Source organism: Bombina bombina, chromosome 4 (genome assembly GCF_027579735.1).
Source record: "Bombina bombina isolate aBomBom1 chromosome 4, aBomBom1.pri, whole genome shotgun sequence".
NCBI classification, from domain to species: domain Eukaryota; kingdom Metazoa; phylum Chordata; class Amphibia; order Anura; family Bombinatoridae; genus Bombina; species Bombina bombina.
In genome coordinates, this window is record NC_069502.1 from 82,108,686 (window position 1) to 82,134,794 (window position 26,109).

General features: G+C 36.2%; 1 protein-coding gene across 1 annotated transcript in view; it reads left to right on the forward strand.

Annotated features, from left to right (window-relative positions):
• FZD3 (frizzled class receptor 3) overlaps window positions 1-25,284 on the forward strand; it is a 126,089-nt gene extending 100,805 nt beyond the window's left edge. The window contains exons 5-7 of the mRNA XM_053709530.1: window positions 16,168-16,316; window positions 18,081-18,314; window positions 23,750-25,284. Coding sequence (XP_053565505.1) covers window positions 16,168-16,316; window positions 18,081-18,314; window positions 23,750-23,960 — 594 coding nt within the window. The 3' untranslated portion in view covers window positions 23,961-25,284. The remainder of the gene's footprint in view (window positions 1-16,167; window positions 16,317-18,080; window positions 18,315-23,749) is intronic.
• The last annotated feature ends 825 nt before the right edge of the window (window positions 25,285-26,109 follow it).

Consider the following 26,109-nt stretch of genomic DNA (forward strand, 5'->3'; position numbering starts at 1 on the left):
GGAGTTAAGAGCAATATTCAATGCTCTTCTGGCTTGGCCTCAGCTAGCAACACTGAGGTTCATCAGATTTCAGTCAGACAACATCACGACTGTGGCTTACATCAACAATCAAGGGGGAACCAGGAGTTCCCTAGCAATGTCAGAAGTCTCCAAGATAATTCGCTGGGCAGAGACTCACTCTTGCCACCTGTCAGCGATCCATATCCCAGGTGTAGAGAACTGGGAGGCGGATTTTCTAAGTCGTCAGACTTTTCATCCGGGGGAATGGGAACTCCATCCGGAGGTGTTTGCTCAATTGGTTTTCCGTTGTGGCAAACCAGAATTGGATCTCATGGCGTCTCGCCAGAACACCAAGCTTCCTTGTTACGGATCCAGGTCCAGGGACCCAGAAGCGGCACTGATAGATGCTCTAGCAGCGCCTTGGTTCTTCAACCTGGCTTATGTGTTTCCACCGTTTCCTCTGCTCCCTCGTCTGATTGCCAAAATCAAACAGGAAAGAGCATCTGTGATATTGATAGCGCCTGTGTGGCCACGCAGGACCTGGTATGCAGACCTAGTGGACATGTCATCCTTTCCACCATGGACTCTGCCTCTGAGACAAGACCTTCTAATACAAGGTCCTTTCAATCATCCGAATCTACTTTCTCTGAGACTGACTGCATGGAGATTGAACGCTTGATCCTATCAAAGCGTGGCTTCTCCGAGTCAGTAATTGATACCTTAATACAGGCACGAAAGCCTGTCACCAGGAAAATTTACCACAAGATATGGCGTAAATATCTTCATTGGTGTGAATCCAAGAATTACTCATGGAGTAGGGTTAGGATTCCTAGGATATTGTCCTTCCTCCAAGAGGGTTTGGACAAAGGATTATCAGCTAGTTCTTTAAAGGGACAGATTTCTGCTCTGTCTATTCTTTTACACAAGCGTCTGGCAGAAGTTCCAGACGTTCAGGCATTTTGTCAGGCTTTAGTTAGAATTAAGCCTGTGTTTAAACCTGTTGCTCCTCCATGGAGCTTAAACTTGGTTCTTAAAGTTCTTCAAGGGGTTCCGTTTGAACCCCTTCATTCTATTGATATCAAACTTCTTTCATGGAAAGTTATTTTTCTGATGGCTATTTCCTCGGCTCGAAGAGTCTCGGAGTTATCTGCCTTACATTGTGATTCTCCAGTAATCTATCTGAATCATAAAAGAAAAACACTGGGTTTCATATCCCTTTAAAAATGTGAATGACTTAAATGTGCAGGCAAAGCTGGGGGGATTTGTAAAAATAAACTGATCTAATGCATAGTAACATAAAACATAGTGTATATATAATTATAATTGGCTTTGTTCTCTTGGTATTAGTTGAAAGCTAAACCTAGGTAGGCTCATATGCTAATTTCTAAGCCCTTGAAGGCCGCCTCTTATCTGAATGCAGTTTAACAGCTAGAAGGCATTAGTTCATGTGTTTCATGTAAATAACATTGCACTCACGCACGTGAAGTTATTTAAGAGTCAGCACTAATTGCCGAAATGCAAGTCTGTCAAAAGATCTGAAATAAGGAGGCAGTCAGCAGAAGCTTAGATACAAGGTAATTACAGAGGTAAAAAGTATATTTCTATCACAGTGCTGGTTATGCAAACCTGGAGAATGGTAACTAAAGGTATTATCTCTTTTTAAACAATTACATTTTTGGTGTTTGCTATCCCTTTAAATGGAATTATCAAATGTATTCATAAGAAATGTTTCAGAGATCCTGGGTACTATTTTTATTTACTATTATTTAGGTTATGCACAATGACTTTGCTAGATAGTTTGCGGAATATGTTGGCGCTTCATAAATAAAGTATAATAATTTCTTCTCCGTCATTTTTTTTTTAATTATTATTTATTTTTGTTGTTGTCGGGAAGCATTACAACAATTATTGATTTCTTCTAGGATCTGACAAACTACTCCCTTCTATGAGTTAGTGCCTTTTAGTGCTGATTAATGCAGAGCCTTGTGTGCCGCTGGGGTAGACAAATTAGTCTTTGGAGAATGTGATATGCTATCTAGGTTTAGGAATCACACGTGTGATTGTGTATGTTATAGTATGTAATTGTATCTCTGTGTATTATATAATGAGAAATGAATTGTTGTTTCCGGTGAACAAATTGTATTAAGACCTTTTGTGATGAATACGCTTATCACGTAGGTTACATTTATAGTCGTATGCTCCCTCTCAAAGAGTGTGTTATATTGCTTGGTTGTAACAATATTATAAATTTTTGCAAGCACCTGCCATATAGTGCTCAAGATTTGAATAAAGAACAATAAAGAGGATATCCAAATATGCCAAAATGTGTTTAATGTAATGTATCAGAACATCACAGAGTACAACAAACACAACGTTTCAGGGCTTATCCCTTAATCATGTGTACTCTGTGATGTTCTGATACATTACATTAAACACATTTTGGCATATTTGGATATCCTCTTTATTCTTTATTCAAGTTTTGTTGGGAGTTTTGGTAGTGACTCCAGGAGGACTTACCCATTGGACTGTTGTGCTGGGTTCAATCTGTTATTTATTCATATAGTGCTCAAGACACATGGTCCTGAGTCTACCTAGCTATGCTCTTCAACAAAGGATACGAGAACAAAATCAATTTGTTAAAAGTAAAATTGTAAAAGGTTGTTGGGTTTTTTTAACGCTCCATCTGAATTACAAAAGTTTAAATTTGACTTTCATGTCCCTTTTTAATAATTTCTATGATCATTTATCTGAGAATTTTTAGTCACTATAAGCAGCATAATCTATGTATTATGTTTTCAAAGCAGGCCAGAATATGAAAGCCAGATAAACAATTTTAGCTACTATGGAATAGAAAACGTACGTTTGTACTCACACATGTATATCAATTTAGAAAAGAACTTTATAAGAATGTATTTCTTTCACTGTGAAATAAGTCAGAATTGACACAAACACTGAAATACTATTTGTGATGTACAGGGTTAACTAACCCTACACCACTCACCAGTTTGGCACAGAAAGGGTTTACTGACCCTTTCCACCTTAACCAGTTTATCACAGTCTAGCCACTCCAGGCAACCTTGTAAGTTTGTTCAGTGGGTTCAAGGGTTAACAAACACTCTAGTCTATACTAGACACAGAAAAATGCCCAAACCCCCCTTTAATTCTACCCACACTAGACTATGGGCTCGATTTATCAAAGCCCTACAGCTGCAAGTTCTCACAAGAACTTGCTCGCCGTAATGTAACATGCAGCAGTCACCAGACCGCCGCTTCCCTAACCTCTTCGCCACCTGTAAGGTGGGGAAAGTCAATCTCCGCGGTCTAGTCTGACTGACGAGATTGACAGCTCCTGCCCACGCGTGATTGGCTGTGTGCGGGTAGGGGGCAGGATTGCATGCAAGCGCAAAATTGTGCTTGTGTGCAATGGTGATTTACCTGCGGGTAATTTTGCCCCGCCACAGGCGAGCTGAGGCGTGCAGGGGCGCGTATATGCGCCCCTGTCTGCCTCAGCTTTGATAAATCTAGCCCTATGTCGGCTGCCACAACTTTAAAAGGACATAAAACCCACAAATTTTCATTCATGATTCAGATAGAACATGTGATTTTAAACAACTTTCCAATTTACTTCTATTATCAAAATCTTTGTTTTCTTGTTATCCTCTGTTGAAAACTAGAGATGTAAGCTCAGAAATGTGCACGTGTCTGCAGCACTAAATGACAGCAGTTTTGCATCAATGTTACCAATGCTACCTACCTAGGTATCTCTTCAGCAAAGAATAACATGAGAACGAAGCAAATTTGATAATAGACGTAAATTGGAAACTTTTAAATTGTATTCTCTTTCTGAATAATGAAAGAAAAATTTTGGGTTTCGTGTCCCTTTAAAGGGACAGTATACTGTAAAATAGTTTTTCCCTTAATGTGTTTACAATTGCTTTTTTTACCAACTGCAGAGTAAAAAATGTATGAAAATTAGCTTTTTAAGGTTTATTTCTGTATATTAAAGCTCTGATTTTGTGTTTTGAAGCCACAGCCTAATAAAATAGGTTGAGCTTGTAGGTATAATCCGATCTCATTACTGTATCACATTGTGTACATATACCTGCTTCTTTATCTTATATCTGTCCATAAAACAATCACCAGTACTTTGAGAGAACAATGGAAAATCAACATTTTATTACCTTATCTCTGCTTTATCACACTGGGAGTGTAATTTCTTCTGCTGGCTGTGTTTACAAAGCTTATCTATAGCTGGTACGCACGGCCACAAACTTTCAGAATAGGTGGGGATACCACATGCTAAATCAACAATTTCAAATGCCAATATAAGGGTAAAGGAGCTACTTGTAAACAATTTAATACTCTCCGGCAGGTAAAGTGGATCATTTGGAACAAATTAAAGGGGAGAAAATGTTTGAGTAAACTGTCCCTTTAAGATTATTATAAGGGAAATCCTACATAAAAACTCAGACTAGCAGATTTAAAAAATCCCAAAACACAATTTGGCAAAAATCAACCTAAAAAACACAGTGCAGTTACTACCAGTCTCTTTGGTAACATGGGTCAAATATTAGACACATGCAAAAACTTAATAAAGGAACATTTATCATGAACAAAAAAGTCACTGTGCGTATATAAAAAGGAATTAAAAAAATACACACAAAAGCAAATTTTTTTTTAAAAAAAATACATAAACAGGACCTTTCTAGAGTTGGCAAGGAAGGAAGCCACCCCCCTTTTATGGTAGGTCATAAAAAGCTCCGCAGCCCTGGCTGAAGTTATTAAATAATGTATCATTTTTAGTTTTGTAAATACAGTAGTCATATCCTTATAGGTAATCCCTTTGGGACATCATAAGGATTATTTTGATACCAAACATGACATGTCTGTCATCTTTAGTCACCGTCCAGGCAATCAAGGGTTAATTCCTAACCTAAAATTCTGAGGCTGATGTTTTCATGGCATTATTAAATATAGTAGAGTTACATGGTCAACAAATGATAATAAAAATGTAATGCAATAACACTTTCAAATTAGTAGTCATTTGTTCTGATGAATTTCAGGGTTTCCAGTAATTTCCCTGTCACCGGTATCACATGGCAGCCATCAGCCAAATGGTATTCTTTGTTGAAAGCTAAACCTAGGTATTCTCAAGACTAGATCAATCTCAGTCTGCACCAATGTTTATTCATCTGTGATCTTCAGTATATACTCAGCCATTGTGTAATATTAATCTCTCCATCTTTTGCAATGTTTTTTTGGGGTAAATTTAAGGTCAGATAAAACCTGTGTTTCCTGTTTTGTAGGATTATGTGCTTTTTCCCCTCATTCATAGGAACACAGCATGAGTCCCTTGAAGACATTGTTTTCTGAAATATGATATTGGCAATTCTTTTTTCTGCTGGATATTTTTTGTATCTATGTTACTCCATTTTGTTCCCCAAAGTGAGCAAAGTAATTTTTTAAAGTATAAAGAAAAATAGTGTCTGAGTATTTACTGACTGATAAGATTTCCACTCTTAGAAAGTGGCTGAAAAAAGCATCTCCTTTTGATGAAACAAAAAAATAATCAATTTTTCTGCCAGAGATGAAACGGCTTTTCAACAATGCCTTTTTTGTGGTTTTTCCCTCTTCTAATATTTAGTTCACTCCCAGGTCACATTGATTCATTTCAAGTATGAAAAAGTATTTTCTGTCAAGCGGACATAAAAAGTCAAGAGATATATTATATTATATTATATTATATTATATTATATATATATATACACACACACACACACACAGGTAGCCCTCAGTTTACGCCGGGGTTAGGTTCCAGAAGGAATGGTTGTAAATCGAAACAGCTGTAAATTGAAACCCAGTTTATAATGTAAGTCAATGGGAAGTGAGGGAGATACATTATTTTTAAAGCTTTGAAATGAAGACTTTAAATGCTAAACAGCATTATAAACCTAATAAAATAATCACACAACACAGAATATATAATTAAACTAAGTTAAATGAACAAAAACATTTGCTAAACAGCATTATAAACCTAATAAAATAATCACACAACACAGACTTCACTTGCATTTTTCTGCAAACAGTTCTTTCTATGCATTCCAATCTGGACTGATTTATAGACAGGAAGATCTTGTTCCTTTAAAATCTGCTCGATAGCTCAGGTCTGGTTAAACTGATTAATTTCAGCTTGCTTGACTTTGCTGCAACACAAGCGGACAGCTCCACCTACTGGCTATTTTAATAAGTGCACTGCTTCTCAATGCTTTTCAATATCAGTCACATGACTGGAAAAAAAGGTTGTTATTCTGAAACGGTGTAAATTGAACCGTTGTAAAGCGAGGGTCACCTGTGTGTGTGTATGTGTATGTGTGTATATATATATATATATATATATATGTATGTATGTATATATATATACACTAACTGATACAGACTCAGAGCAATTCTGAACAGAAGCAAGGTTATTGCTGCTACATATGTGACATGTCCTTTGCACCCTCATTCAAACACTGGGCAGAGAGTGATAGGTGACATATTTGTCAGCAATAATACAAATTGATATACTGACATATATGCTGTTTGATCAGCTGTGGTATATTAATGCACGTGCTTGTCATTTAAAACAGTGATGGCTTTTTCTAGGCTTGTTTTTGATTATACAAATCTATGGGAACAATGATTTATTAAATGAAATGCTATAGCAGTAGGAGTGGACATAGCCTTTTATTTTAATAATGTTCGGCTAAGGTAAAAGGATACCTCAGCCATGTTTTCCTGGACACTTAAGAGTTACATATGCTGCATAGTGTGCAGGGAGGAATATGAATAGTGCTGTCTAGAAACACAATACATGTTCCTTCCTGAACACCCTGCAGCATGTGTAACTCATTTTAAGAAACGTTTTCAGTAATGAATATGTAATATTTAATATGTATGAATTGGTGTGTATAGTTCAACCACAGTTATTGTAGACTTCATCCCCTGCTATTTGGTAAAAAGATTTAGGGCTGACAGCTTGCACCTCCACTTCCAGAGCGCCATTTTTTAATTTTAATTTTAGGATCAATGCAAATGAAGCGGGCAGAAACAGCGTATTACACACCGGTTGATCCAGACCCTTCAAGAAAAGGGTCAAATCATTGCTGTGTGTCTCTGAGTAGCCTATTGGTTAAATCACTGCTGCAACTATAGTGTGCAATGGTAGTATAACCCATTGTTTGTGTCATTCAGGCAATCAAGGGTTAATTCACGGACGTGTGAGTCACATCACCGACATGTGCCTGGTAAATGTGTGTAAGCATTTTCAGTGTGTCACCTGTTGGTTGTCACAGTGAAAACTAACACTTTTTTTGCAAACCGATACATTTTCCAGAAATGTTTACAATATCTATACCGCTAATCTGTAGATGCCTTTGAAGGGTGTTACTGCAGAGCAGGCAGGTTTATATCAGTAATGGTACAAACAGGCCTGCTAGTTACTTGTGATGTCGTCCAGCGTAATCTGCTTTGAGCTGTAGCATAATATTGTGCTGTGATGCAGAAGTCACAGGGCTGTTATAAATATTGATCTTGTCTATCAGCACATCTGGCACAGTGACCATCATTGTCATCTGATCAATAATCATCCAACTGTGCATGAAGCTTTGTTTTTCGACAGCTCCAGTGCGAGACATAAAGAAGTTCAGACAGCCTGTTTTGATTTTGCCACTGGAGGCAGAATAAGCTTAAAGGGACATAATACTCATATGCTAAATCACTTGAAACTGATGCAGTATAACTGTAAAAAGCTGACAGGACCTGAGCATCTCTATGTAAAAAAGGAAGATATTTTACTTCACAATATCCTCAGCTCAGCAGAGTAAGTTCTGTGTAAAAAGTTATACTCGGCTGCAGCTCAGCTACAGGTAAAAAAAAAAAAAAAAAATGAAGAAATGAACAGCAGCCAATCAGCATCAGCAGTGCTGAGGTCATGAACTCTTTTACTGTGATCTCATGAGATTTGACTTGACTCTCATGAGATTTCATTTTAAACTTCCTTACACTGAATTGGGAAATACGATGAGTGCACAAGGCTCATCCCTTTGGCTGTCCCAGGACAGACATACTAATATGCTGCTTAGAAGTCCTTTACAATGGGATGTGGTTACTGAGGAACTTTTGAGGTAAAATATCTCTTTTTTACATAGAGATGTGCAGGTGATATTTTCTAGTCAGCTTTTTACAGCTATACTGCATCACTTTCAAGTGTTTCAACATTTGGGTATTATGGCCCTTTAACATAAAACCCAAAATGTCTTTCATGATTCATATACAGCATACGATTTTAAACGGCTTTCTAATTTACTTCTGTTATCAATTTTTCTTCATTTTCTTGGTATCTTTTTTTTGAAAAGCAGGGAAATAAATAAGCCCAGGACCTAGCCCATTTCTGGACCACTATATGGCAGCAGTTTTGCAAGAATATTATCCATTTGCAAGAACACTAGATGGCAGCACTATTTCCTACCATGTAGTGCTCCAGATGGCTACCTAGGTTTCTCTTCAACTAGGAATATTATGGGATCGAAGCAAATTTTGATAATAGAAGTAAATTTAAAACCTTTTTTAAAATATTGAGTCTGTCTGAATGGGAAGAACATATTTAGGTCTTACATCCCTTTTTAATACACTTTAATTATGTTATTTATTATGTATTCTTCAACTGTGAAATGCTATTCCTTTAGCTCTGTGGTTTTAGTAGCATTATTTTTTATTTTTGTGTGTGTGGAAAAAACTGTGAAGTAACTGTTTACATTTAAATTGAATTGGCCCTTAGGCACTTCCTGTTAAAGCGCATTGGCAGATAAGCACTTCCTGCTAAAGCGCATTGGCAGATAAGCACTTCCTGCTAAAGCGCATTGGCAGATAACCACTTCCTGATAAAGCGCATTGGCAGATAAGCACTTCCTGATAAAATTCATTAAAGGAACATGAAACCCATATTTTTTTCTTTCACGATTTAGAAAGAGCATGCAATTTTAAACAACTTTCTAATTTACATCTATTATTTACTTCATTCTCTTGATATTCTTTGCTGAAAAGCATATCTAGATAGGTTCAGTAGTTGCTGATTGATGGCTAAACATAGATGCCTCATGTGATTGGCTCACTCATGTGCATTGCTATTTCTTCAACAAAGGAGATCTAAAAAATGAAGCAAATTAGATAATAGAAGTAAATTGGAATGTTGTTTAAAATTGTATTCTCCACCTGAATCATCAAAGATTGTTTTGGGTTTAGTGTCCCTTTAAAGGGACAGTCAAGTCCAAAAAAAACTTTCATGTTTCAAATAGGGCATGTAATTTTAAACAACTTTCCAATTTACTTTTATCACCAAATTTGCTTTGTTCTTTTGGTATTATTAGTTGAAAGCTAAGCCTAGGAAGGCTCATATGATCATTTCTAAGCCCTTGAAGGCAGCCTCTAATCACATGCTTTTGTATTTGCTTTTCACAGCAGGGGAGAGCTAGTTCAGGTAAACCCTATAGATAACATTGTGAGCACACCCGTGAATTGTGGCAGACACTGCACTAATTGGCTAAAATGAAAGTCAATAGATAATAAATAAAATGTCATGTGATCAGGGGGCTGTCAGAAGATGATTAGATACAAGTTAATCACAGAGGTAAAAAGTGTATTATAACTGTGTTGGTTATGCAAAACTGGGGAATGGGTAATAAAGGGATTATCTAGCTTTTAAAACAACAATAATTCTGGTGTTGACTGTCCCTTTAAGCATTTGCAAGAAAAAGTCAATAAGTAAACATGGATTATTAAGACTAATTCTGGTATAATATTTACATCCGCTTTATGCAGACAAAAAATACAATATGCCAACATGTTTAATGTGAATTGTTATAGAGTATTTTTGAGTACGTGTTATAAATTACAAAAATCGTACATAACGTTTGAATTTTAATCTGAGATAGTGACCCTGCAAAATGCACAATATTGTTTTTGACCATTTTTCCTACTACAGTTTCTCTACGGTCAGATAATGTTTGTCAGACAATTTCTGCTGTACAGTTAGGAATATTCAATTACACCTCATACCGACCGCAGCACTTTATATTACATGTTCCTGCTTGCTGTAACCTTATTAGTTAGTCTTGTTTGCCAAGAGATTTGCACAATGCGTTGCTTCAGCTGTTTGCGTTTTGATGCACTATGGGACTTGTGTGTCTGCTTTTGTTTGCTTTAATATTATGTGAACGTTATCTCTCTCTGTTTTGGTGCCCTGATAAACTTTCTATTTGTTGTTCTAGTAAACATCAGTCTAAATATAAATAATCATGGAGTCTAAGTTCTGGTAAACATTTATTAGTTGTGTTGTATGAAAAGATTTAAAGGTTTACTTAAAAATATATATATCATGCATATGACTGAGTAGGACAGTAAACATCTTGTAATTACAATACATTTCTGTTGTGTTGCTATAGAATAACATACCAGCCAAGTCTAAACGTTTTAAAAACAAATTGTCATCCTTTTTACTGCAATTATATACAATAGCCAAACTCCACTCCCCATATTCCTTATTTGGAGGGCCCAATCTGGGCTTTAGTCCAGACAACACCATTTTCACTCTTATTAAGTTAGTATAAATTGTATTGTTTTGCAATCGGTCCTGGTAACAAGTTGGGTTTTTTGTAGACACGTTCTCTGTCTGATACACTTGTGAGTATTTTTGATTAGGAAAGTGCTGCAGTACAGATCAATCATTTATGTCCTCATCTAAGATTCAAACTTGCTTTTGCTCAGGAGAACTGTGCATTCTATGCAGGAATGTTGCACTGTTTCAAACATTTCTGCTAAACATTGTTGTCCTAGGTGGTAAAGACACATGCCCACTCGTTACCCTGCCTCCTTTTCACTCTTCAGCAAATGATACCAAGAGAACAAAGCAAGTTTGATCATTTGCACACACCTGAGTTCCTATAAACTTTATAAAGTCTATCAAAAGAACACAGTACATTTAATAGAAGTATACTGTATGAATATTTGGATTTCATTTGTTTTATTTTTGCTCTAGCTAAATCATGAAACTTTAATTTTAACGTTACGGTCTCATCAATACTGTTTATTTTGTTAGCAAAAAAAGGCATTGCTAATCAAGAGCAGATGAAATATACAACCTTTGAAAAGCCTAGTGGAATCCACGCTCCCAACCTCCTTTTCTGTAACCAGTTAGCAAAGTTTGATTAACAGGTTAATTTCACAGATGACATTTTAAAATAGTCTTTAGAAAAATAGATGTTTGCTTTATGGATAAACTTTTTCAGACTTGTATAGGCTTACTCCTGTCCACCAATAGAAATGTGTGTATTGCTCCTGATACCCAGTGAGCATTAATACAGCAGTATCAGTTATAAACACCCATTTCCTCCTAGTTTAACTATTAATAAAGTCCCTTATATCATGCAGACATATTGTGTGCTGCTTTACAATATGCATGATAAATACGTTTTTTGTGTACCATATCACTTTAACTGAGTCATAGAACTTTCCTTTTGCTTAAACAGCGTGAATATAAAATCTGGGCGTGATTCTGGGGTTTTGAATAAGGCAGGGAGAGACCTGTTTATTAGCTGGTTTCAAATTCTATGATACATTGTTACATGGATCTTTAAAATAGTTTTGTAAGCTGTTTGGTCTTGGCATTGGCAACAGCTGCAAATGTGTTTTCCTCCTTGTTTTTTCAAAGGATTTAGGATGCAAATGTTATAGTAATTCAGCGTGCTTTCCACTGCCAGTAAGCAGACCAATAGCTTTGTTATGAAATCCCAGTCAATGCAGAAGAATAGAGATTGTTATGCTGATATGTCACTATTTTAAAATCTATTTTCACAAACCAGAGTTACAAGGCAGGAATTGACAGTTAAAGGGACATGAAACCCAATCATAATTCGGAAAGAGCATACAATTATAAACAACTTTACATTTTTAATTCTATTATGTAATTTGCATTGTTCCCGTATTATCCTTTGTTAAAAAAAAGGATACCTAGGTAGGCTTAGGAGATGGGAGCTAGCTGTGGATTGGTGGCTATAAATATATGTATTGTGGCATTGGTTTACCAATGTGATCAGCTAGATCCTAGTAGTGCATTTCTGCTCCTTCAATAAAGGATACCAAGAGAATGAAGTAATGTATAATGGAATAAATTGGAAAGTTGTTTAACATTCTTATGAAAAAAAACATTTTGGTTTCCATGTCCCAATAAACGAATATGAAGGTCTCATGGTTCAGATAGGGCATGCACATTTAAAGACTTTTTTTCAATTTACTTCTATTATTAAATTTGCTTTTGTTCTCTTGGTACTTGGGAATGCTCAGGAGCAGAATTTATTTTTTTTCATGCAAATATAAGTTTTCAAATTTTAAATATATGGTGAAAAGCATAGCTAGGGAGGATCAGGAGCAACAGTGCACTACTGGGAGCTAGCTACTTATTGGTGGCTACATACATATGCCTCTTGTCATTCGCTCACACACACTAGAGCAGTGTTTCTCAACTGCGGCCCTCAAGTACCCCCAACAGGCCATATTTTCATTATAGCTGAACCAGTGCACAGGTGAAATAATTGGCTGATCAGTAACCATGGTTACTAACCTGCTCTCACCGATACATCAGCTGATTATTTCACCTGTGCTCTAGTCCAGCTATAATAAAAACCTGGCCTGTTGGGGGGTTTTGAGGACCGCGGTTCACAAACACTGCACTAGAGCATTTCTTTTTGCATTTTTATATTGCTTTAAGGAGTCTTTCATAAAACTTTTTTATTAGCATATTCAGCTTATGAGCATTCAAAGAAAAAAATATCTTTCCCTTTTTATAAAATTAAACAACTATAGTTAACCGAAGGCCATAACTGTACTAATTTCTTTCATAAGATGGTAAGAGTCCACAAGCCATTACTACTGGGATTCAACTACTGGCCACTAAGAGGAGGCAAAGATACCCAAAGCTCTAAGATTCCTTGAACCCTTCCACACCTCTGCTATTCTAGCCTTTTTCTTTGCCTTGCGAATGGAAGGTGAAGAAAGGTGCTCCAGATTCTTCATTTAGAGGGTTCTTCAGACCAATTTGTGGCCCATTTTCCCATCTTCCCTATATTCATGGTTATACTGTAAAATACATTTCTATTTAATTTACATTTATATGTGTTCCCTATATATATGATTTTATTGTAGAATAATGTTGTCTGTTTTAGTTATATTAAAGGGACAGTCTAGGCCAAAATAAACTTTCATGATTCAGATAGAGCATGTAATTTTAAACAATTTTCCAATTTACTTTAATCACCAATTTTGCTTTGTTCTTTTGGTATTCTTAGTTGAAAGCTTAACCTAGGAGGTTCATATGCTAATTTATTAGACCTTGAAGCCCACCTCTTTTCAGATTGCATTTTAACAGTTTTTCACCACTAGCAGTTTGCAGAGGCTTAGATACAAGATAATCACAGAGGTTAAAAGTATATTATTATAACTGTGTTGGTTATGCAAAACTGGGGAATGGGTAATAAAGAGATTATCTTTTAAAACAATAAAAACTCTGGTGTAGACTGTCCCTTTAACACAAGTTTACCTTAGATTTACCCTATACATGGTTATACTGTAGAATACATTTCTTTGTAATGGTTACATTTACATGATGTTACCTAGTTTTACCCTATAGACATGTTGTTATAGAGTAAATTTAAAAAATAATGGTTATATTTACAGAATATTTTTTTTTCTTCAGTTTTGGAAGGGATCACGATCACTTTATTCAGTGGCATAGGATATTTAACACTTGGCTTTATTTGTGTATATTAAAGGGACAGTCTAGACCCAATACATAATTTTGATTACTTATTGTTACACACCAGAGAAGCAACTGGTCCCAGATCTATAAGCTTGAAAAAAAGTACATGAAACATTTAAATATTCACTGTTTGTTTTGTTAGCTGAGAATGGCTTCCAAGCTCTGCCCACCTATAGTGTATATTTTGTATTTTAAGTCTCTCCAATCATGATCGACTCGTGAATAAGTTTTCCCACTTGCACGCACTGATTTTGTGTATGTACAAATTGAAATAGCTAACAAACATATTAAACGCGCACCGCTAAACTGTCCTACATGAAAACGGGACAAGAAGAAAGTTGTGGGCGGAGCTTGGCAGCCATTTTCCGTTGCTAACAAACGATTATTTAAAAGTTTCATGTACTTCTTATAAGTTTATAGATGTTGGACCCATTGCAAGATACTTGACTGTTATAAAACAATAAGTAATAAAGAATAAGTATTGGGTCTAGACTCTCCCTTTTAAAGAGAAACACACTGGCACATAACGCAAACATCTGAATGTTAGGGTGGGCCATATTTTACATAAAGAGGGATAAAAATGTTTTGTCAGCCAGATAAACTAGGTCATTAAGTTTGTAGTATGTTTTTTTTATCCTTTAAAAAGCCTCTTGAGAATTTTCCAGCCTTGTCTTAACAACATTTGCTGCATCCTAATCTCAGCTTCACCAGCTGTACAAGCACAAACAGTTGCTGCATTTGAGCCCATCTTTCATAGACTAACACAATCGGGTTATATCACTTCATAGCTTTGTGCGCCCTTGCAAGTCATTCGTACCAATACGTATCTGAGCGTATATATAGCTCATGCTATGAATTCTAGCTGGTGCTATTAATGTGTGCATGAAAACATTTTTGCTTTACTGTAGTAGGAATTGGTTTTCTTCCAAACGGAACAGCATCAAATATCTCGAAGAGACAAACTGTCTACTTTTTTTGCCAACGTTTTTAAAAACCTTGTTACTTTCTTTTCTATTCAAATACTATACAACAATAACATCTATTTTTTTATTTTATTTTTTAAATCCTAATCGGCTATCGTCAAAATCTCTGTGTACGTTTTGAGAAAATCACTTTGGAGTACTTTTGTATCTTATTTGGATAGATCGTATTAAACTAAATTAGATTTTTTTTACCTGTCAGATTATCCTTATTATGGAATAGGATCTGTCATTATCTACATGTGAGACACATTAAATAGACTACAGTATATTCATATTTTCTCTAATCTTATCAAAGTGCTGCATGTTTCCTTTTTGTTTTACTAAATAATGTCAAATAGAAGCTGCTTCATAAGTGTAAAATTAAATTTAATTTACCAGTATAATGTGTATCTCCTACTAATACTTTTTTGTTAGGTAATTAAAGGACAAGCAAATATTGTAGATTTGCATAATGATCAAATACATAATAAAAAGACAATGCTATTGACATTTCAAAGTTATGTCTATTTCCATTCCTCCTGTATCATGTGACAGCCATCAGCCAATCATAAATGTATGTTCTGTGAATTCTTGCACATGCTCAGTAGGAGCTGGCCTCAAACGACTGCACATTTTGTTAATGGAAATAAATTGGAAAGTTCTTTAATGATTAAAGTTTCATTTTGACTTGTGTCCCTTTAATGCAAATGGCCACTGGCTGACTAGTACAAATGCTCATTGTACCTGTCGGTCAATAAGCAATAGTAGGAAATACACAACTGATATTGTTATAATGGTTTCCAATTTTTAGGCAAATGCATTTTAAACATATTTACTTTATATTTGGAAATTTCTTAGAAGGGCCACTAAATACAGTATAATTGCATAATCATAGTAAAAAGACAATGCAAAGGCCCTTAGTCTGAATTTCAAATGCATAGTAGTTTATTTTTGTTTTGTTTTTCTGACACATTTCATTTAGTTAAATTGTACTTCCTCCTGCATCATGTGACAGCCATCAGCCAATAACAAAATGCATATACTTTTTTATATAATTCTTGCACATGCTCAGTAGTTGCTGGTACCTTTTTAAATGTACATATAATAAGATTGTGCACATTTAGATAATAGAAATAAACTAGAAGGTTGTTTACAGTTGTGTGCTCTGACTTAACCATGATAGTTTAATTTTGACTTCCTTATTCTTCCTTTTAATGTTTTTAAATGCTGCTCTTTCATATGATGAAAAAAAAAGTGTTTCAGTAGAATGTCCATTTAAAATAAATAAATAAAATAAGTAAATAAATAAAATGTAGTGTCAGAACCTTTGCTTAGAATGTTTGTTTAATTTTGCAGGTGACCCAAACAAGTAGACCTGACCTTATTCTATTCCTGATGAAATATCTCATGGCTCTTGTTGTTGGAATACCATCTGTGTTCTGGGTTGGAAGTAAGAAGACCTGCTTCGAATGGGCCAGCTTCTTCCACGGACGTAAGAAAAAAGAGTGAGTAAAAACCAATGAGAAGGTCATCTTAAAATTATTTACATATATATATATATGTACTTTTTAGATTAGGGCTCTGACCATTACAGTGGGCCCAGAGAAAGAGATGGGTCTGTACTTAGTAGAGATGTGCAGCACAAAAACAATTTTGTTCGGCCAAATCTTTCGGAATATATATTTGGTGAACTTAGTTTCCCTGAATATACAGCTGCTGCACTATTCGGTATTTTGATTTAAATGAAACAAATACTTTATATTAGTGGAACATTTACATTTTGTTTCTTTGCTACATGTAAAAAAGTTCACCTGTAGCGTTATGTACTTACCTCTAGTGCGCTGAACCCTTCTTCTTATGGCCCCAGGATGCGCATTCTCCTTTAATGCAGGTGTTCTAAAGGAATGTGTATACCCGTAGGAATGTGTATACCTCGTCACTTCCGGTGACGTTTGTCAGCTGGTGGAGGTTTGTGGCGCTTACTGCGCATGCGCTAGAGGCCCAAACTCCTTACAACAGCTGATGAGAAATACAAGGAATTATGTGGCACGCGCACGTTACTGGTTACAAAATCACAATGAACAAGCGGTCTGTCATTGGATGTTGTAACCAGAAAGGTTACTAAATACGGTCAACGAACTTTCACATACTTTGACAAAAGATAAACAGGATTTACTCTTGTATTTAATACCTTTTCTGAAAAAAGCTAAATCTGTATTACAAATTATTTGCTTATTAAATCCTACAAAGATCAAACGGATTCCAGTATTGCAATTACGCTTTAAAATGAACTGTATACCCAAGCCTCACCTTTAACCCATTAAATGGCAGAAGGATTCAATATATTTTCCTACCGCATCTCAAAGGTATTAAATACAAGAGTAAATCCTGTTTGACAAAAGATAAAGTATGTGAAAGTTCGTTGACCGTATTTTGTACCCTTTCTGGTTACAAAATCCAATGACAGACCGCTTGTTCATTGTGATTTTGTAACCAGTAACGTGTGCATGCCACATAATTGCTTGTATTTCTCATTAGCTGTTGTAAGGAGTTTGGGCCTCTAGCGCATGCGCAGTGAGCGCCACAAACCTCCACCAGCTGATTATACGTCACCGGAAGTGACGTAGTATACAAATTCCTATGGTAGACGGTTTATTTTAAGACGCAGGCCCTAGGACCTATTCAGTATTTTTTCATATTCTTTAAATTTAGTTGGTGCATTTGTTCGTGTTCGGGGATATATATATATATATATATATATATATATGCATGCATATATATATATATATATATATACATACATACATACATACATACATACATACATACATACATACATACATACATACATACATACACATTCTGTCACTTAAATGGCTGAGCACTCTTCAACATTTGAATATTAAATTTAACCTTATTAGCTTTAAATATTGATTCCCATAGACTTACATTCAAGTAAGAGAAGTAGGATTCAAATGTTAATGTTCAAATTTTACATTTGACATTCAAATGCTTGTTTATAAAGGTAAATATATTTGCAAAAATTACTGTTGAATGGATGGCAAAGAGACATTTGTTTATGATCAATGAATGCATCTACCATATTGGTCTATTCCTGGTGAAGGGTATAGTAATTTCAGGTACAGAAAAAGTTGTAAATGTCACTTTGGCATTAAATATTTTTTTGTCGTTATGATACAAGTAAATTAATATCTTGTAGAAAACTCTAGCAGTTTGTATACTTTTGCTATCCTCTGCTTTCCTTCTAGAGGTGTGAATGAAAGTCGCCAGGTTCTCCAGGAGCCAGATTTTGCCCAGTCACTTCTTCGAGATCCAAATACACCCATCGTCAGGAAATCACGAGGGACCTCCACTCAGGGAACTTCCACTCATGCTTCTTCAACCCAACTGGCTATGGTGGATGACCAGAGGAGCAAAGCAGGCAGCGTACACAGCAAAGTGAGCAGCTATCATGGCAGTTTGCACCGCTCACGAGACGGAAGGTACGGCACATCGTCACAACAAATAAAATAACTAAAACAGAAATTGCCGTTTTCTTTGTGATGTTCCTCTTAAAGGGATAATAAATAAATGCTATATAGAATGATGCATTCAAATAAAAGATTAGTCTGAGAATAACATGCAGATGTGTTTTTTATAGTTTCATTAGTTGTTTTAATATTAAAAAAAAATAAGTGTAATAAGTTTTAATGTCCGTAAAACTATGGGAGCTGCGATGTTGTAACTTTGGCCACAGCAGAGAAAGTAACCTATCAGGGACAGTTATAAATAGCTCACTAAAGTGTGCAGCCAATGGCTGTCTGGAATATAACAGTGTTCTGCACTTCCATTTCTAACATGAACTGAAAAGCTCACAATTTCAGATTGAAATTATAGGAAAAAGAGACAAAATAAATAATGAAAGTATATTGTTTTTTTTTATATATGATGTATTTTATATTGCCATCTCAGTGTTTAATGTTCTTTTAAAGGGACACTGAACCAAATTTTTTTCTGTCGTGATTTAGATAGAGCATGAAATTTTAAGCAACTTTCTAATTTACTTCTTTTATCAAATTTTCTTTATTCTCTTGATATCTTTATTTGAAATGCAAGAATGTAAGTTTAGATGCCGGCCCATTTTTGTTGAACAACCTGGGTTGTCCCTGCTGATTGGTGGATAAATTAATCCACCAATAAAAATTGCTGTCCAGAGTTCTGAACCAAGAAAAATAGCTTAGATGCCTTCTTTTTCAAATAAAGATAGCAAGAGAACGAAGAAAAATTGATAATAGGAGTAAATTAGAAAGTTGCTTAAAATTGCATGCTCTATCTGAATCATGAAAGAAAAAATTTGGGTTCAGTGTCCCTTTAACCCCTTAATGACCACAGCACTTTTCCATTTTTTGTCCGTTTGGGACCAAGGCTATTTTTACATTTCTGCGGTGTTTATGTTTAGCTGTAATTTTCCTCTTACTCATTTACTGTACCCACACATATTATATACCGTTTTTCTCGCCATTAAATGGACTTTCTAAAAATACCATTATTTTCATCATATCTTATAATTTACTATAAAAAAAATTATAAAATATGAGGAAAAAATGGAAAAAAACACACTTTGACCCCCAAAATCTGTTACACATCTACAACCACCAAAAAACACCCATGCTAAATAGTTTCTAAATTTTGTCCTGAGTTTAGAAATACCCAATGTTTACATCTTCTTTGCTTTTTCTGTAAGTTATAGGGCCATAAATACAAGTAGCACTTTGCTATTTCCAAACCATTATTTTTCAAAATTAGCGCTAGTTACATTAGAACACTAATATCTTTCAGGAATCTCTGAATAGCCATTGACATGTATATATTTTTTTTTAGTAGACATCCCAAAGTATTGATCTAGGCCCATTTTGGTGTATTTCATGCCACCATTTCACCGCCAAATGCGATTAAATACAAAAAATTGTTCACTTTTTCACTAATTTTTTCACAAACTTTTGGTTTCTCACTGAAATTATTTACAAACAGCTTGTGCAATTATGGCTTAAATTATTGTAAATTCTTCTCTGGGATCCTCTTTGTTCAGAAATAGCAGATATATATGGCTTTGGCGTTGCTTTTTGGTAATTAGAAGGCTGCTAAATGCCACTGCGCACTACACGTGTATTATGCCCAGCAGTGAAGGGGTTAATTAGGCAGCATGTAGGGAGCTTTTAGGGGTAATGTAGTGTAGTAGACAACCACAAGTATTGATCTAGGCCAATTTTGGTATATTTCATACCACCATTTCACCGCCAAATGCGATCAAATTAAAAAAAAGTTAAATTTTTCATAATTTTAGGTTTCTCACTGAAATCATTTACAAACAGCTTGTGCAATTATGGCACAAATGGTTGTAAATGCTTCTCTGGGATCCCCTTTGTTCAGAAATAGCAGACATATATGGCTTTGGCGTTGCTTTGTGGTAATTAGAAGACCGCCAAATGCCGCTGCGCATCACACGTGTATTATGGCTAGCAGTGATGGAGTTAATTATGTAGCTTGTAGGGAGCTTGCAGGGTTAATTTTAGCTTTAGTGTAGAGCTCAGCCTCTCACCTAAAACATCAGACCCCCTGATCCCTCTCAAACAGCTCTCTTCCCTCCCCCACCGCACAATTGTCCCCGCCATCTTAAGTACTGGCAGAAACTCTGCCAGTACTAAAATAAGCTATATTTGGGCTTTTTTTGGGGGGGCATATTTACATATGCTGCTGTGTAGGATCCCCCCTTAGCCCCCAACCTCACTGATCCCCCACCAAACAGCTTTCTAACCCTCCCCCTCTGCCTTAATGGGCGCCATCTTGGGTACTGGCAGCTGTCTGCCAGTACCCAGTTTAGTAACAAAAAGTATGTTTTTTGTTTTTTTTTATTGCCCTTTTCTGTAGTGTAGCTTCCCCCCCCCCCCAAGACCAACCCCCCACCCCTTCCAGAACCCTTAGATGATCATTTATTTTGTTAAATATATATTTATTTATTTTTTAACGTTTCTTAACTTTTTTTCTGCAGTGTAGCGGTTCCCTCCCGCTCCCGCCCCGTGCATGCCCCCGCTCCACTCCACTCCACTTGGCACATCGATGGCCGCCCACCCGTCTCCCAGACTTGCTCCCACCCACCAACGATACCGGCCACCGATGTCCGGTGCAGAGAGGGCCACAGAGTGGCTCTCTCTGCATCGGATGGCCAAGGGGGGGTTATTGCAGGATGCCTGCAATAACCGGAAAGCTGGAAGCAAGCAGGATCGCCTCCAGCTGCTTTCCAGACCAAGGACGTACACACGTCCTCGTCATTAACTGTATTTTTTTTTGAGGACGTGTGGCGTACGTCCTTGGTCGTTAAGGGGTTAAGTAAATAATTATACTAATATTTCCAAGTACTTAAATGTTTGGGTGATCTCCATAGATAAAAAAAAATATTAATAATAATAATAATGTGTCCTTACTAATACTACTACTCGGAGAACAAGAATGGTTTATGAAAGATTGAACGTATTTAATTAAATTGAATTTACAGTCATTTTTTATAATTTTTTATAAAATGTCCAGCCACATCCACAGTGCGATTCCGCTTCGTCCAATTCTGGAGCCTGCTAGTTAATAGTGAAAGGTGCCATGTGTGTGGCCAAACAACTTAGTGGCAGCAGCTGGTGCAATGTTAACTACTGGCAGCAATGTTAACTACTGGCAGCATATTGCTACCCGCTCGCCGCCAGGCTGGTTCTTGAAAACCCAGCTAATAATAAATGGAGCTCATAGCATCAAGATCACAAGTTACTCACGGTAACTCTGGCATCTTTCTTTTTAGCATAGTCTTAGTCTTGTGTCACAGATATAATGCTTTAAAATGTATATTATTGCTTTTGATTTGTTGAATTCTGTATTAGTTAGAGAGACATTAAAGTCAGAATTCAGTTCCACATAAAATGTTTAATCATGTGCATTTGCAACTTTATACGTTGTGATTGATTAATCAGTGCCGGGCTTATATATGTCCCTAATTAGGCATATCAAAGGAGATAAACATAATAATACATTATTTTTTAAGGAGTATATTCCTGAGCTGCAAAATAATCCATCTTTTGCAGTGTTACTTTCTATGCAAATAGAAAATCATTACTGAAATATACTTTTAAATAGATGTCTCTTATTAAAGTGAAGGTAAAGTTTTCCTTTTTTGATGCCTGTATTCTATTATTCATCTAGTATACACTCTGATCGCTAATTTTTTTTTTCATCATTGTATATATATTAGTGTATTTTAAAACTTTATATTTACAGTCTCTGCCGTTCTTCGCTCCTCCCTCCTTTCATTTCCTGAATTTTCAATACATTACGTACAGAGCGGTCCCACCCGCTCTGTACGTTCTTCCAAAGCGCGTTCATGATTTACGTCTCACTTGCGCTAATATGTGTAATAGCTAATATGTGTAATAAATATTCGAAATATAAACTTCCAATAAAAATGAAACTGCTTTCTGCGCTCTTTCAATTTGTATCAAACACGACTGCAGCCCAAGTTAGTAAATAGCCAAGACGAAATCAAAAAAGCGCATGCGCTTAACTGGAACGAGCTGGGAGAAGAAAGGAAAGGAAGTGAAGGCCACGCATGCGCATATAGGACAATAAGGTGGTGACGTCATATGACGGCCGCCTAACGGCCAGTGTTTCAATTGAAGAGTCAGAAAACGTGACCGGTATTATGAAAAAATAATAAATAAACGGGTTGTTTTAAAAGCGTAAGGAATCGGATCAAGAAACGGTAATGAATACATAAATATTGCGATTAGAACATTTTTATGACTTAAAGTCCTATTTATTTTCTTAGTATTTACAGGGTCAAAAGTGTAATATGTGAAAGTTTACCTTCACTTTAAATGGACATTAATCACCAAATAAAAGCTGGGCAGAATTATGTATTTAAAGCAAAGATTAACCTGAGAATATTGTATATTTTAAAAATTTTATTAGCTGTTCATTGAAAACTTAAGAGGAAAGTTTTCGTGTCCATAAAGCAATGAACACAGCCATGTTGTAACCTAGGTTTCCTCAGGGACAGATGCAAATGGGTCACTGGAGTGTGCAACATATGATTGTGTTAAGTCTGGATTCTGTACTTTCACTTTTAACCAGAATTGACCTTCAGAATTACAGGAAAAAGGGGCCAAAATAAAATCATGATTTCCCCCCCCCACATACACACACACACACACACACACACATATATACAAACAAATATATATATATATATATATATATATATATATATACATATACACACACATATACATATACACACACATATACATATACACACACACATATACATATACACACACACATATACACACACATACACATATACACACACGCACATATACCGGTAATTAAACCGGCTCAAGATATTGTGCTGCCTGGGTCCGAGAATGAATTGACGCCCCCCCCCCCATAAGTAACAATACTGATTTAGATTAGTATATTAACCTAATAGCCTTCACCTCTGACCTTACTAAGCCTGCCTACCTGCATGCAACCATTGCTTTTGCACAATTGTGCAATAAGTGGGAAGAAAGTAAGAGAAAGGATGCCCTTTTCTCATCCTGAATTTCACCTCTGACCAGTTCTGTGTCTTTGTGCATAATGGGGTTATGCTGCTGGGAACCTCTGATGTCCCCCACAGAGACAGAGGGCAGGAGTCCAGTGACTGACTCACTGAACTGCTGCTCCTTGTCAAGTGATGCCTGGGTCCTTTGGACCCACATGATCCCATAGTTGAGCTGGCCCTGCTTTTGTTCATTGTCTCTTTTTAAATGTTTTCTTTTGTTTGTGTGTTTAATTTACCAATATTAACAATATCATGTTCATAACTTTGTAATATATCACACCTATTTTGTTCCTACAGATATACTCCATGCAGCTACCGAGGCATTGAAGAGCGTCTCCCTCACGGCAGTATGTCGCGTCTCACAGACCACTCCAGACATAGCAGCACTCACAGACTCAATGAACAATCTCGCCAGGGAAGCATCAGAGACTTGAGCAATCCTCTCGCTCATATTACACACGGTACAAGCATGAATCGGGTTATAGAAGAGGACGGCGCCAGTGCCTGAGGAAGAGCAGAATTGTGAATAACCAAGGACCTCATTTGCAAAGCACTAAACTAATGCTGGATCTGCTGAACCAATCTCTGTTTTCTGATTGGTCACTTCTGCGTTCCCTGCGCACAGAAGTGGAATCAGTGTTTCAATAATACTTTTTTTGCATTATCTGCTGCTTTTTTGTTATGCGTTGTTTTGTGGTAGACAACTTGACTTTTATTTTTATTTTTGTATTATTTATCTTGGCTCCAAGCTAATGAGCAACAGTGACTGCACAAGAGTCAAGATTTGCGAAGAAAATGACTCTTGATTTTATCCAAAGCTGTAAAAAGGGATATTCTGTTGGTTGCACTTGCAACTTTTATTTCAGTAACTTCACTGGGTTTAGTACTTTCATTTCAACCCAGTCATCTAAAAAATAGAGTATTGATGAAGGATCAATGAAATGCCATAATGATTGTTACAACTTCACGTTGAGGTTTTCCTTTTATTTGTTTGTTTTTTCTAAACAAAAATGAACTATTCGCTAATCTACTTAATAGTTCACTAGAGCCTATGCTTTGTTTAATTTTTTGTTGTAGTATACATCTTCCAAGCTGTATCAGTCGTTACTCGTAGCAACATGTCCCCCAGTGTTATCCGTACTTTATACTTACTGGAAATACACAGTTTTGCCTTGTGTGATCTACAAGTTGACTAACTGGCTGGATCTCTTATGACAGATGTTGGTTAGTTGGTCAGAGCCAGTTCTTTAGTTCATAATATCTGTATTTTCTACAGTATTAAAGGGACAGTCAAGTCCAAAAAACTTTCATGGTTCAAACAGGGCATGTAATTTTAAACAACTTTCCAATTTACTTTTATCACTAATTTTGCTTGTTCTCTTGGTATTCTTAGTTGAAAGCTAAACCTAGGAGGTTCATATGCTAATTTCTTAGACCTTGAAGACTGCCTCTGCATTTGACAGTTTTTCATCAATAGAGGGCGTTAGTTCATGTGTTTCATATAGATAACATTGAGCTCATGCACGTGAATTTACAGAGGAGTGAGTACTGATTGGCTAAATTGCAAGTCTGTCAAAAAACTGAAATAAGGGGGCAGTCTGCAGAGGCTTAGATACAAGGTAATCAAAGATGTAAAACGTGTATTATAACTGTGTTTGTTATGCAAAACTGGGGATTGGGTAATTAAGGGATTATCTATCTTTTTAAAACAACAAGAATTCTGGTGTTGACTGTCCCTTTAAAGCAAAGATTTATTAATCATGAGGGGAAAAAAACAGCTTAATTTGACCTAGTTTAAAGTGATGGTAAACTCACTTAAGTTAATTTACATAGTATGAAAGCACTTTTAAATATATGCATATTGATGCTAGTATTTCAGTTACACACACAATATATCTATTGTTATTTTTATGCCGCTCTGTTCCCTGCTTTTATGCTTCAGTTTGACAGGCAGCTGTTGCATCCAATAGGAGCTGCACCATACGCCCTATGTTACCTACTGCCAGCACGCTCCTGTGCTGGTAACTTTAAGCCGCATCTGCTTAAAGTAGAACAGCGCAAGTGCAGTTCGCTACGCTCTTTGCACTGCTTACTCGCTGAAAAAATACCTATGCCGATGTTGTCCCTGCAGCAAACAGTAAATCTCTACGGTGAAGCAGATTCACTGTTTAAGCAGCGCAAAGAGCGTAGTGAACTGCAAGTGCGCAGTTCTACTTCAAGCAGATGCGACTTCAAGTTACCAGCACGGGAGCGTGCTGGCAGTAGGTAACATAGGGCGTATGGTACAACTCCTATTGGATGCAACAGCTGCCTGTCAGACGGAAGCATAAGAATTTCAGATACGAAGGCGGCATAGAAGCAGGGGACAGAGCAGTATAAAAATGGGTATAACAATAGATATATTGCGTGTGTAACAGAAATACTAGCATCAATATGCATATATTTAAGTGTTTTCATACTATGTAAATTAACTTAAGTGAGTTTACCATCACTTTACTAATTAAATATGCTCTAATTAACCCCTGCACCAAGCATCTATTTATAATAAAATGATCTATTTAATTAGTGCATTTTATTATTAAACTAGAACATCACATTAAAATATAGAGTTGTTTTCAGTGGACCAAAAAAAATATTTTATAGATTATGTACAGGGC